Source organism: Haemorhous mexicanus, chromosome 3 (assembly GCF_027477595.1).
Source record: "Haemorhous mexicanus isolate bHaeMex1 chromosome 3, bHaeMex1.pri, whole genome shotgun sequence".
Lineage (NCBI taxonomy): Eukaryota > Metazoa > Chordata > Aves > Passeriformes > Fringillidae > Haemorhous > Haemorhous mexicanus.
In genome coordinates this window covers 62211603-62226136 of record NC_082343.1, presented here as the reverse complement: position 1 = coordinate 62226136, position 14534 = coordinate 62211603, and the positions used below count along the sequence as shown (strand labels likewise).

The 14534-nt window shown below is 40.9% G+C and overlaps 1 protein-coding gene across 2 annotated transcripts in view; it reads left to right on the top strand.

Annotated features, from left to right (window-relative positions):
* The first annotated feature begins 297 nt into the window (after window positions 1-297).
* ENPP1 (ectonucleotide pyrophosphatase/phosphodiesterase 1) overlaps window positions 298-14534 on the top strand; it is a 53206-nt gene continuing 38969 nt past the window's right edge. The window contains exon 1 of one of the 2 annotated variants that reach the window (XM_059842082.1): window positions 298-511. In XM_059842082.1, the coding sequence (XP_059698065.1) occupies window positions 326-511 (186 nt within the window). In that variant the 5' untranslated portion in view covers window positions 298-325. The remainder of the gene's footprint in view (window positions 512-14534) is intronic. The other variant, XM_059842081.1, reaches the window with a different exon arrangement.

The window sequence follows — 14534 nt, the reverse complement described above, 5'->3', positions numbered from 1 at the left end:
GCCCGGCGCCCTCCCCCGGACGCTATTTCGGAGCAGCGCCGTGTCCTCCGGCCCCGCACCGCCTCCCTGCCCGCAGGGAGGGCGGCCGCGGCCCGCCCTTTACCTGCAGGGAGGGGTCGGAAAGCGGGGGGGCGGCCGAGCCGGGGTGACCGATCGAGGCGGGAACATCCCGAGGGAAGGACGGGAACATCCCGCTCCCTCCTCCACGCCGCTGCCGGCGGGGGAGCGGGGGCTGCCGGTGTCCGCGTTCCGGGCGGGGCGGGACCGGGCCGCCGGGCTATTAATAGCCGTGTCCGGGCGGGCGGAGGGCAGAGCCGCGGGGACCATGCAGGGGAACGGGCAGCAAGTGGGGAAGGGCCTTGAGGACCACCTGGACGGGGTAGGGGCGGCTGATGGCGGGCTGCAGACTGCGGCTGTGCCCATGCTGCCGGCCATGGAGGTGGCCGAGGAGCCGGAGAAGCCTCCGGGCGGCAAGAGCAAGGATCCCAACACTTACAAAGTGCTCTCCCTGGTAAGGGCCGGGGCGCCGCGGGGCCGGGCGGAGCTGGGTCTCACCTCGCCGGCGGGAGCGGGGGGAGCGGTGCGGCTGGCGCAGGTGTTTTGCCCGTCTCCAAGCTTCGGGAGATGGGAGACGAGCCCGTGGCGGGACCTAAGAAGCCTCTCGGCGGTTTTGGAAGAGGGTGACTGCCTTCGGCAGCACGGGCTTCTCGGGATGCCCGGGGCAGCAGTGCTACGGGACGGCTCCGCTTCGGGAGTCAGCGTCCGGCCGGAGCGTGGGACTTGCGTATGGATAGCGACCTGCCTCAGACAGGGATTCGTAACTCTTGATTTATTTCACTCTTTTGACGGTCCTCAGCATTGAATCTTTCAAAATTCTTTTGTGGTGTCAATGGTTGTCTCGTCTTTGATCATGTGGTTTTAGCTGTTTGCTGTAGGGGGGACACCCGGGAAGACAAAACCCAGTTTAAATAGGAAAATATGGCTGGAAAAGCTAAAAAGAGTTAAAGAGCCAAAAGGACAAAGGAAGTGTAAAAACTTGCCTTTCTCTGAATTCGAGCTACCGTGGGTTGAAAGTTTGTCTCCAAGTGCTGCTGGGAGGCACTTTTGGCCCTTGTTCAGAAGCCCCAGCAGCCAAAGCCATTGTTAGCAGGTAGGTCACTTTCCAGTTTTAGCCATGCTGCTGTATTATAATTATCCTCCCCATAGAGATGTGAAAATAAGACCTTCCAAACTGCCTGGAGTAATTATTATGAGGCTAAATTCATTATCAAGGTGAGGGAATTGTGGTGTTCTTGGAAGGAAGCTTTAGTGGAACTGCAGCAGACATCACTACATATGTCTGCATAAATAGTCCTCTTTCAATACATCGAAGCATAAATGTCAAGGTGCCTATCCAAATTTAGTAATATCTTTGTAATCTGGCTACCTTTTCAAATGATTCATCTGCCCATATCATTGTGCCTACAGGTTGGTCATACTTTCTGACATAGCAGGAGGTAAATTATGTTTCTAAGTTTGTCAGAATGTTATAAGAAAAAGTATGAAAATACATGCAAAGGTCTATGGTAGCTTCCATGCTGAAGCTTTTTTTGGCAACTGTTCTGATGAAATGTCTTCATAAGTAAAGGTTGTGGTTAGTAGCTTGTTTCATTACTTCATTGTCTTCTGAGGAGGTTAAGGTTGTGCCATAAAAGCCACTGCAATTGGATGGTGAAAACCGCTCAGCTCTTTTCAGGCTGACAAATTAGACACTAGTAGTGGGAAATAGTGCTATCCTATTTGAAACCTAGTATTGCCATCCAGAGCTTTTTAGACTCTAATGCAACAAAATTATTAGAGATGCACAGCCTCTTAGAGACTGGAGTTGAGCACAAGTTAGTGTTTACAGTTGCTTATTCTACTGATTTAAGTTCTTATTTTCCAAATGCCTTTCATTGAGAACTGGCAAAAATTTCCTCCTGTGCTCATGAAAGTGTCAGAGTGAAATATGTTTTCTATACAAAAATTAAAAGTTCTAAATATTTATGGCCATATACTATTTTTTGGGGTGACAGCAAACACAGAGAGAATGTAAGATATTCAGTGGGAACTTGGAAAACTTTCTAAATACTGCAGGTGATACTGGATTGAGTAAAACAAGAATGTATTTAACCTAAACATGTCAGAAAGGGGCAAACTGGAGTTGGAAATGCTAGTTTGTTCTTTCTCAGAAACTGAGGCATTGATGATATCCAAACGCACTAAAAAAGTGAGTAGACTTATGTGCTTGGTGTTTATAGTTTTATAGTAATGTGAAACTATTAAAGTGTCCAGCTGTAGGTAAATCTCATTTGCCTGCATTTATCCTAGCTGTATGGGCTATTGCCTCATTTATGTAGATTAAAAAAAAATCCCACAAATGACTGCTTTCAAGTGAGCTTATGCTGAAATTTTCTAAAAACTCATTAATGCATTTCTGCTGATTAAGGAATACTTGAATCACTCTTTTTACTTTTCTGGAAAGCTGAGACTGGACTGCATTCTACTCTTCCTTCACAAGTGCCTGCCACCTGCAGATGTCTGTGCAGTTTGTGACCACAACCTCAACATTCCCAGCTCTTGTCCATGAGCCAGTTTTACCCTATCACAGAGCAGCTGCTGCTGCTGCAGAGGGAGGATTCCACAAGTGGAGGAATTTACTAACCCATAGTGCTTCCCTAAGCACCTAAAGCAACCTTTTTATTTACTGTCTTGCCAGTTTTCTAGGCTCAAACTTCTGTCCCTCAAAGCCCAGTGAACTGTCTGTCTGTCTGTAGTCTGTCCAGGCTGTTGTGTGAGTGAGCAGTATGTTGCTGCCCAAGAGCAGCATAACCTTTGCTTATGTTTGAGGTTTTCCCACTTGCCAGGAGCTCAGGCATTGCATTTTGGTCTGATTCATTCATTCCATTAAAATAAATTTTTCCAGCTGAAACATTGAGAGAAATAAAGTAATAATGTAAGAGAATGTTTCTTTTCAACAGCTTTAGACTTTTTGTCAGAACTGGAAAACTCATTTAAACTGACACTTTTGTCAGAAAAATCTTAAGGAGTTTTGCAGATTGAGAATTCCTAAGTAGAAAAAAATTACAGGTAAGGTCCAGACTGAGACATTTGAAGTGTGTTAGTCACATCTAAAGAGTAACTCAAGCATTTCAGATTGCATGGAGATAATAAATTGTGAAGTTTAAAAAAATGCTGTGGAATGTATCTGATATTTTTATAGTCTGTAAGTATTTTTCCCCTTTTTTCATTAAGGCTGTCCAGTCTTTTTTATTTATTTTTTTAAGGCACATCCCAAAAACTAGCCAACTTCCAACACTGGGCAAGAGATTGAACTGAAAACCTCTTCAGGTCTCTTCTAGCCTTATCATATCATAGAATGGTTTGGGTCTGAAGATATCCTTAAAGATCAGCCAGTTTCAACCCCTCTAGCATGGGCAGGGACACCTGTGCTAGACCAGGTTAATCAAAGCTCATCTATTCTGGCCTTGGACACTTGCAGGGATGGAGTATCCACAGATTCTCTGGGCAATCTTTTCAAGTGTCTTGGCACCCTTACAATAATTAAGTTCTTCTCAATATCTAATATAAACATATTTATATGTTTATATTCAGTTTAAAGCCATTTCCCCTTGTCCTGCCACTACATGCTCTGTAACAAGTCTCTCTCATTGGCCCCTTTAGGTACTGGAAGGTGTTGTAAGGTCTTCTCAGGGCTTTCTCTTCTTCAGGTTGAATAGCCTCAGCTCTTTCTCCACCTATCTTCACTGAAGGTGTGTGATCTACCTCTCTCTATCTTTGTGGCCCTCCTCTGGATTTACTTCAAAAAGTCTTAAGAATTCTTTTTATGCAGAAGGCTCCAGAGCTGGATATAGCACTCCAGGTGGGGTCTCACAAGGGCACAGTAGAGGTGTAGAATCCCCTCTCTTGACCTGCTGGTCACACTTCTGTGGATACAGCCCAGGATGCAGTTGGCCTTCTGGGCTCTGAGTGCACACTGACAGCCTGTGTCTGGCTTTTCATCTACCAGCACCCCCAAGTCCTTCTCTGCAGGGCTGTTCTTAGAGAGTGCTTCTCCCAGTCTGCACTCACCTCAGGGATTGCCCTTAGCCAGGTGTAGCACCTTGCACTTGTTCAACTTCATTATCTTCTTGTGGTCCCACTTCTCAAGCTCGTCCAGGTCCCTCTGGGTGTCATCCCATTCTTCTGTTATGTCAACTGCACTGCTCAGTTTTGTGCCATCTGCAGACCAGCTGGGGGTGCTGGGTCACACTGAGCTTCTCATCCACTAACAGCCCCAAGACTTTCTCCTCAGGGCTGCTTTCAAGCCATTCTCTGCCCTGCTTGTGCTGGTACTGGGATTGTCATGCGGGATCACACACTTGGCATTTGCACAGTCCCACCTCTCAAGCTTGCCCAGGTCCCTCTGGATGTCATCCCTTCCCTCCAGCCTGTTGATGGCACCACTCAGCTTGGTGTCATTGGCACACTTGCTGAGGGTGCCTTGATCCTGCTGCCCATGTCACTGACAAAATGTCCAGCAGTGCTGGTCCCTATGCTGACCCTGAGGAGGGCCACTCCTCACTGGTTTCCACTGGCACATCAAGCCCCTAAGCATAGTTCATGAGTGTGACCATCCAGCCAATTCCATGTCCCTCTGTCCAATCCATGTCTCTCCAGTGTAAAGACCAGGATGTCATGCAGAGCATGCCAAATGCTTTGCACAAGTCCACGTAGATGATTCTGGTTTCTATTCCCTCCTCCACCACTGCTGTAATCCCATTTTAGAAGGCCATCAAATTTGTCAGACACAATTGGCCCTTAGTGAAGCCACAATAGCCGTCGCCTTCTTGTTTTCCATGTGCCTTAGCATAGTTTTCAAGAACATCTGCTCCATGATTCTATAAATCTGGTTTCAGTCATCCATTGGTTGCTAAGTTAAGCTTTTATGAATCACAAACCCCTATTTATCATAAATAAATGAGACAATCTCTGCCCAAGGGAGAATTTCTGTTGCCAGTTCATATTTGCCATTGCTGCAGTCAGCAGAGTCTAACTGTAGAAAAAAAGATCTATTGGATGTCAAGATATTCTGTATGAGTCCTGAAAGGTTTTCACCTCTTCATTTGAAAATAGCTCATAGCTGCTGACTTGGGGGTCAGGCAGGGAAAGATGGGTGTGCTACGTCAGGATTTTGGAGACAACAGTAGGTTTGTCTGGTTTTGTTGTTTGGTCCTTTTTTTTTCTTCCCCATAGATGAAGATGTGGGAACAACCTTTTATTACTGTTGTTGGGAAGATTGTATTCCTATTTGGTTGTTTTCATGCTGATGATTTTCCTCCTAAAGACATTTGAAGGTACCCAAACATTTGTATAGATTAGTACTTTAAAACAAAATTAGTAATGCATATCCATATTCTTTTTTCCATAAAGAAGGCAGAATATGTATTTAATTACCCAAACCTTGTGATTTGGACTTCAGCTTATTGACTTCAGCAGATTTCAATGTGGGTATTTTTATAGGTGTCAGTCAGTTTCAAGCACTGGATTGAAGGATTCTGTTGTCTGAATTGGAGGCCTGGGTACCATGTTCAGTCTTTAATCTATTTTTGGCCCTCAGCAAACCATTCAATTTCAGACTTTTTTTTGTATTATTTTGTTTTATGTGGCTAGTAATTTTTTCTTTATTTTTCAGTAGGGAAGGGTGGTCCTTGCTGAAATTACTTTGCTTCCATAACAGTGCTGAACTGAGCTTAGATGGGACTTCCGAGATCCAAGAAACACCACATAGCTCAACAGTAATATTAGAGTGACTGTTGGGTGATTAAAATTTTTTTAGTATTAAACATCCCTTGGTGAAATATGAAGTAAAGGATGATGGTAACAAGATTGCCATATTTTTAATAGACTTGGAAGCACTTTCCGTTTAGAAATATTAAAAGAGTTCTTGGCTGATTTTCAATATCTTAATAATTTGTAGGAAAACCTCTTGCAGTGTTGGGAAACAAGAAAGCTTTACAGCTTTCTCCTGCCAATGTTACAGCTCTCCAGCTTCCATTGTGATTTCGTTTTAAGTCTGAACACATGGTGTTTGACAAAATAATTTTTTTAATTGAGCTTGCTGTTGATATTGCTTAAATGCATTAATTAGAATAAAATTGTAGCTATACATACAAAAAATAAAGACATTGTTATCCAATTTAAGCCATCAGAAGAAAGTCTGGGGTCTGAATTTAAAAATCATTATAGCTGAATGTTTTTCTTCAGTGTACTCATTTTTTAGGGAAGACTTTGCAAATAATTCTCATTATACACAGGGAAATGTAAACACAAAATTTCTCTATTGCCCTTCAAGTGGGGATTTTCATGCTGAGCATTGTGGACAAAAATCATAATCTTGCTCTTATACAATAAAAAAAAAAAGTTAGAAATTTTAGCTCTGAAGGGTTTCCAGGGTTAATTTGTATTCTTGCTTTATTTACACTTCATAGAGCTAGTTGGCATAACCTATCCTAAAAAGCAGAAGCTGATATGAAGTAAAAAAATATTGTCCAAAGAAACACTTGTGGGAATTAAGTCTTTCCATTTGGTTGGGAATTTTGGGAGCCCAAATCAAACAACAGTGAAAACAGGCAAACAAAACTCAATACCAACTGGACAACAGCAAAACCAAAACAACAACAGAGAAAAACAGCTCCTCAAATTCCACTTTTATAAAAATCTTCACAAAAGGAGAATAGAAACCATCTTCGTTAAAAACTGTAATCAGAACTCAGTTTAAATTTTATTGCCCAACTAAGTTGAATTTGGATACACAATCAAAGGGCTGATTGTGAATTAACCAAGCAAACTTCAGCTCACTTTCAGCTGGATATTTTAGGTATGGCTTTTAGCATCAATAAAACAGCATGGAGTGTAGGCTACTTAATACTCTCTTCTGTAGCTGAATTGGAGGGTTTAAGCCTTGCAGGAGGTTTAAGTCACCCCTTGGAGTGCAGTGTGTGTGAATGCTTCTGTCTGCCTGGGCTCCAGCTGGAGTGCAAATCTTGGGACAGGTTGAAGCACACCCAGCTGTGTGACTGGTGCATCTGTCAGTGCTACTGGCTGGCACATTGGCCTAGGAATAGGAGTGTAGAATTATGGAGTGGAGAATGGGAGTGTAGATTAGGCCACCCTGTGCTTGGCTCAGCCCTTTGGTCTGTTGAGGCAGAACGAGTGAATTGGGCTGTGGTTGGTGTTGTGTGCTCAGACTTACTGCTCCAGCATTTGGAGTTCTGATTAAATGTTTCCATTACGTTTCTTCAGTTTTGCAGAAATGTTTGCAGTAAATCTTTGCCTACCTGTCAGGCACCAGGGGAAGGCAGGTCATGCTGGAAGGGAAGGTAAAACTGTATCCAGTCCTGGCAACAAGACAGTGCCCTTTTGGAAAGGGACAGTCTCGCTGTGTGTGAGCAAAGCCAGCACAGTGGATGTGGTGACCCCAGCCAGGTTCAGCCAATAGTCTAAATTGCCAGGTGAGTCTGTAATGGTAAGAGAGGTCCAAGGTAAGGGAAGGCAGGCCTGTGAGTTTGTGTCTACAGAATAAATGGCCAGGATGGACTTGACTGCAGTGTGGCTGTACCACATTCCAGACAGGGCACAGAGGTAAGGCTGACTGAAACAAGGAGTGACTCTTCTGAGGCTTTCTCTAGCTTTTTATTGAAGAGCTATCCTTTGGGCTGGTTGACATCTCCCAAATAGTGCTATCAATAACCAATGCCAGAGAACTGGCCTCAAGCACAGGAAGCCAAATTCCTGGGAGGAGGGAGGCAGCTTTTGTTCTGAACACCTTCATATAGTTCTGCAAAACTCTTGGATACTACAATACTAAAGAACACAGTTTAAGTGGATAGACTTTCTGTAGTAATAATTTTGTCTTGAATTCAGAACAACTTAGGTACTGCCCTAAAACTTGGATTTCAGTCAGGGTCAAAAATACAAAAACTGTGCAGGGCTTCCTTCCAACTCCTGCTCTTCAGAAATTTTCCTTTGCGTTTTTTTACTAATATCACTGGAATTACACAGAGTGAATTGTTCTGGTTTGGCTTGCAGTGGAAGCTATGTTATTGTTCCTTCTGGCTTAAAGGAGGAGCTGAGTAAATAAAAACTTTGAAAACATGAAAGGTATCACCCTGGAGCTGATAATATAAATGAATATATTGGCAAGTATCACCGTGGCCTTATGCTATGATAGAATTTGTCAATGTGCTGCATCATGACAGTGTCCCATTTGAATGAAACAGTAGTAGATGTGATTTTAAGAGAAGCTATTTTATAATGTTCAATATTGGAATGATATTTTTACATTGTTTTGATATATTTCCTGACCTCTTTTCAAAAAAACACTTTCTGCACTAAAAAGCAAAAAGTGCTTTTCTGCATAGATGTTGCACAAGTCGCCTGTATAAAAAGTTTCCTGTAAGTGAGTTTATAAGGCAGAAGTGGCTTTCATGGTAAATGGGGTGTGGTGGAGGACAAAGAAAAGTATCATAAGTAAGGATTTTTTGCAAATGAAATAATGTTTGATTGTTTAACACAATAGGTTAGCTAAGGAGAAAAGGAAGTAATAAGAAAAAATGTAGTATTTGCATTTCTGAAGAAAGTCAGTGAGCATAGCCTTGTCCCAGTTCTGCTGTGTAATGACATATAGGCAAATCAACCTGGATAAATGCCTTCTAATGTGGTAGTCTGTGGATACAAGTTTGTGTTAGGCACTGGTTGCTTTTGTTCCTAGAATAACAAAAAGTGTAGTGTTGTTATAGCTACTTCAAGAAAATCAACAATCCAACTTGGCCATGTATATTTCATTTCACTGTTTAATGCTGATAAATGGGCTAGTTCTAGAACCTTCTTCTGGCTCAAATATGTTTCCATGTTGTGAGGTATTAAAATTTGATAGTCTGCCTTTTGTTTTTTGAGGGGCTATATTCAAAAGGTGCTGAGGTAAATAATGGCCTCTTTATTATCCCTTGTCTTTGTATTGGGAAAATGGCCAAAGGATTCAGGGCTGAAGAAGAGCCTGTGATAGATATCAGTGTACTTAGTAAAGACTTATAATGAATAACTGAAATTGTTTGACTTGATCTTAAAGGTCTTCTCCAGCCTAAATGATTGTATGAAACCTGCTTTGTCCTACATTCTTCTCATACTGCTTGTGGTTCTGCAATTATTTGACACTCCTAATAATCTTGGTGTTTTACAGGATTTCTTCACTTATTCTTTAAGGTCATTTTGTCTTCCTGTGGAAGTTAATATTGCTGTCATGGTGGCAGCTGTAAGAGTATCTGCCAAAGAAAAAGGGATGTTAATATAGGTTTACTTGGTATATTTTGTGGTATAAGCAGTACCCTGTAGAAGCCACCCCCTCTGTACTCTGTTCTTGTCACAACTCTCATGACAGTAATCTAAACTGGAACAGCTTTGGCTTTATTCTTGAAAAAGGACTTCTGGAATAGAAAGGGCATGAACATGGCTCAAGGCCATATTTTCAGATTCAATTATGCTTTTATTTATGAGTCAAGTGCAACTTGTTTGGAAAATGAATTTTAGTTGGCAAAATTACTGACAGTTTCTTTCCTTTCTATGCAGTTGTGCATTCGTGTATGATTGCCACTAAAGCGGATGATGTGTGGTGGGCTTTGTTCTGTGTTCTTAGTCTGCTGTGTTGAATAAAAGAATTGTGCTTGAAATGTTTACTTTTTCTCATGAGTTTTCAGTCCTGTTTTCGTTAGGTTTCTACAAAAATCTACTTGCTGATTAAATAGCAGAATAGAGCTACTATCTGTTTTTTGTGAATTGAACTAGAAGTTTTATTTCCCCTTCTTTGTGGCTAGTATATTGTTGCACTTCAGTTTTTCTCTAAATTCTCCCATGATCTTAAGTGCGGTGAAAAAGGTAACAGCTGGGGTAAAGCTTTGATAACAACAGCTCAAGTGCTAATGACTTCCAGGAGAGTATGTACCTACACAGTTGGGCAAGCAACAAATAAGAAAAATATTTTAGATTCCAGCTGACTAGCTGACAGATGCTAACTCTTCTGTCTTTTGGTATCTTTTTGTTAAAAACAGATGCTTGAATGGTTTTGGAAGGTATTTAGAGAGCTATAGTATGATGATGTCTTCTGCTGACAGTTCTCTACTGAGTGAAGTGTTATCACTCTTTGGTGAGCTCTGTGAAGGCTTTTATGATACCTTGCAGTGGCTCAATCTACCTTTAAAACACTCTTGTCCTTTGAATGGCCTTTGGTTGCAATAGCACATAATTACAGTCCTGAGAACATCCAATAGAAAGAATGAGAGTAAACCTCCTGTGTGCTTCTTTGAGGAAGAAAAACAATAATGCCTATGCATTTTCATAGTAAATAGTTTTAGCTCTCAAAAAGTTTTGGGTGTTATCCCCAGCTTTTTCATCCGCTGACTTCAGAATTATTTAATCACCTCCAGTGTTTTATAAAAGCCATGACCTGAGAGCCTCAGCAGTTCTCCTCCTGCTGGCCCCTACGAGTGGAATGTAGATCAACAGAAGCAAGTCTTTGTAGACCATAAAAATATTTACAAATGTGGAAAGAAGAGATGACTGGTGCAAGAAGGAGGTGGTGCACTTGGTTCAGGGCTGATTTACTTTTTTTTTTTTTTTTAGGTGATTTACTAAAGTGTTACTTAAGTAGCTGCACTGGTGTGAGTGAAGTATCTACCTCCTTTCATTTTATTAAACTTTATTAAGTAACCCCTGCTTTTGAATAAAACCAGGCTCTTGGCAAGGGGATTATGCTAGTTTAAAAATAATTTTTAGAAGCATGAATAAGTGTTCTGCTGCCCCTGGCAAGTGTAGGTAAGTGTAGTTTTGTTTTTTTTTTTTTTTTCTTAATACAGTATGCTCTCTGCATTTTTAACTGTCAGAAGGTGACACTGTTCTTGCTTGAAATTCATTATTTGTTATTGTGTTCTTTACATTTTTTCAGGTGAAATTCTTTTTCAAAGGTATTTTAGTGTTAAGGTTCAGGTCAGTAATCATCTATTCTAGGTGCACAAAACAGTGAAAACACAGCATGCCTTTCGCAGATCCCAGTGGTTTTGGAAAATTCCATGGGTTTTCTTAATACTGGCGTTACAGACCCTGTCTAGACATCCTCCCTTCGTGGATATGTATGACACAACTGTGAGAACAAATCGTGGAGATTAGGATGGAAAAACATTATTTTGCATGGTTTCCTTGATAATTGCATAGTTGTTAATGGATGTGTCTCAAACCTTGGAGGGACAAGTTTTGCTGGCCATGGAATGCCAGAGAAGAAGGAGGGGACACAGAAAGCAACTGGGTACATGGCAGGCAAAGAGTGAGGAAGATCAACACAGAAATAAATGTAATTCAGAATGATAATTCCTTAAAAGAAGTATCAGTACATTCTTTGCCAAAGAAAATATAGAATACAGAATACTGAATGAGGAGGGGAGTGGGAGAGGCAGACAGAGCTAGAGAAGAATGAAGAGAAAGGGACAGTAGTATTAACTGTGTAAAGGAGGACTTAAATGTGATAGGAAAGGTGGCAGTAGCTAAGGCCAGGGAGAGATTTCTTTGTGGGTCAGTAAGACCTGTACAACTGAGGAGTCTCTTTGGGATCAGGTGTGTGCAGCCTGCACGATTTGCTGACTCCAGCCCTTCCAGCAGCTCCCCAAAATTACTGCTGAAAAATTCTCTTCAGCTGCAGCTCTAGAGATGAGTGAGGGAAATGATTCTCTTCTCTAACCATGCTATCATATTTCCATTTACCCAGCTCGAAATGAAAGGCTTTTGAAATAAAAGGCTTTTGAAATGTTCTCTGGATTGCAGTTTTCCAGACTTTCAACCACCTATTCCCAACCATTATAATTGTTTACAAAGCAAAGCTTTTATTGCTTCCTCCCACGTAAAGGAAGCAGTGATGGGACAGAGATTCATCCCTAGATGACAATGTTATTGTGATTCCAAAACAAACTTTCTAAAATTTGTTTTTAAACCAAAAAAGGACATTTTCCTCTCTGCAGTTGTTGCTGTATTGTTTTAAAAACCTTTTCTCAGATGTGATATTAGACATGAATCTGACTGTTTGTGCTAGTAACCTCATAAGATACAGATCATAAAACTTTAATTTTCTACTTTTGTGTATTACAAGGCCAGCTCCTTTAATTTTACTTGTTTTCCTATTAAATATTGGATTCCCATATTCTTTCTTAATGGCACCTGTACAACTTGTTCTCAATTCTTGCTTTCTCTTTTGAGTGGAACAATGCGGGTGAGAGAGAACAGGTAAGATTTCTTCCTATGATTTGAAAAGGCAGATTAAACCTTCAAGGCAGGTGTTATGTTGACAGTGTGGTAGGAGGTAGAGCTTTGAATTTGGTGCTTGCTGCAGGATGCTAAACAAGGTCCTGGTTAGTAAACAAGCATGCATGCAGCTACTTGTCTCTGTGTGGATTGAAACAATATATAATCTTTATGTGGCAGGCTGCAGCATCTCCAGCCTGACCTACCTGTATGTAAAGCAGGTCAGATAAAATTAGTAACCTACCTGCTGTGGTGAGGTTTTCTTATAGAATCACAGAATGGTTTGGGTTGGAAGGGACCTAAAACATCATCTAGTTCCAACCCCCCTGCCATGGACAGGGACACCTTCTACTAGGTTGCTCAATGCCCTGTCCAACTTGGCCTGGAACACTTCCAAGGTATCCACAACTTCTCTGGACAACAGAGATATGTTGCAATATAGAAAGAAGCAAAGTAAACTGGTTCATCTTTAGGGTGCAGCAGTGAGATGCAGTGAGTATCTGGGTCTTTAAAAATAGTTTGAATATTCATCATCATCTACAGAGTTGATAATCTTAGGGCCTTTCCACTGACAATAGGTCAACTACTGGTGTAACACCTCTTGCTGTACCTAGTCAGGACTGCTGCTGCTGGCCAGTATTAGCTGCTCCTTATTGTTCCAGCAGAACATTTTGCCATTTGTGAGGATAATATCCATGTGACTGAAGTCATTCAGGCTCAAGATAAAGCTTCAATTCAAAGCCTAAACATTAAGCTGCAGTTGCATGAGATTCCACTGGGTTAGATTTGGCTGTCATAGAACACTGTCAGATGTTTAATGTGTAAACTTACTGTTTTGTAGAAAATCTTTATTAAGTGTTAAAGAAGGAAAGAAAGAGGAAAACAAAAAGGGGGAGAAAACTTCAGTGTTTTGCAGTTAAATATTTTTAAGACAAAAATTTAAGCTAGTGGGACTAAGGTTAAGAAAACAAAGGATTTAATGCAGTGAGTCGAGAGCTTAAAGATCTTAATATATAATTGCATTTAGTATTGCATTTTGTAGTATTTTGTACCCAAAAGAGCACTTATGTGCCTCAGTGAACATAATCCTTTTGGTTTTGCTTCTTGGAATTATGTGCATAAAAGTGTAAAACTGACAACCTGGAATACAAGACAAAACTGTGATTTTATTACATTTGGTGCAAAAATCACAGAAAATATTTGTGAGAATTTTAGTGAAGTTTTACCAGTTTTACTTTGAGAAGTATTGGAATGCTGTAGCTTTTGGGTGGGTTTTATGTAGATTTTATTTTTGCATTAATGATTAAATTCCTGCATTAATGTTAAAATTCCTGCCTTACCTACACTGTAGCTCCATCAGGGAATATTAATGGTCTATTTAGTGGCACTGCAATGTGTTTTCTGTACAGGGATGTCTTAGGTGGCCAAAGTCCCATAGGTCATAGGTCTGGGTAGCTATTTGAAGATATGGGAATAAAGCTCTTACAAATAGAGTAGCTGTGTTTTAACATTTGCTTGTTTTAAAGCATGTTTGTGTTCACATCTCAGAGGACATTCTACTCCTTGATCTTAGTAGCAGGGCCTGGTGGGAGCAGAGAGGCAATAAATCTTCACCCTGAAATAAAATGTTCTCAGCCTGGCTTTTAAAAAATAAATTAATCAATTTGAATTTTAATAAAAATAACAGTAATAATAATGTTGAAAGGACAATGACAGGTCTTGCCCTCTCCACTGATTTTGCTGGGCTTTGACATCTTGCATTTGAAGTGTCACCTATCTCCCTGTGCACCTGCTTTTATCTAGGTGATATTTTATATGAGGGCTTTCAAAGGTCCAGAACAATTCACATTGAAGATGACATTGTTGATACTGATGTAACAGAAAGTGTTGATGGTACACCTGTTAGCATTCTGATTTCAAAACAAAACCCCAAAAAGAAACAACACCAAAAACAACAAAAAAGAAAAGTACAAAGCTCTGTACTCGTGTTCATTCTTGATAGCTGGGTTTAATAGAGACTTGTATCTTTCTGTCAGTTTTTCATATCCAGATGAGTAGAAGATGCTAGATTTTTTTCCCCTTCAGTCTTTTATTATTTTCCTTCTTTCCCTGTCAATTCCAAGACTGTAATTGAACTGAAAAAAATGCTTATTTCTTTGCTACATGTGATGTTG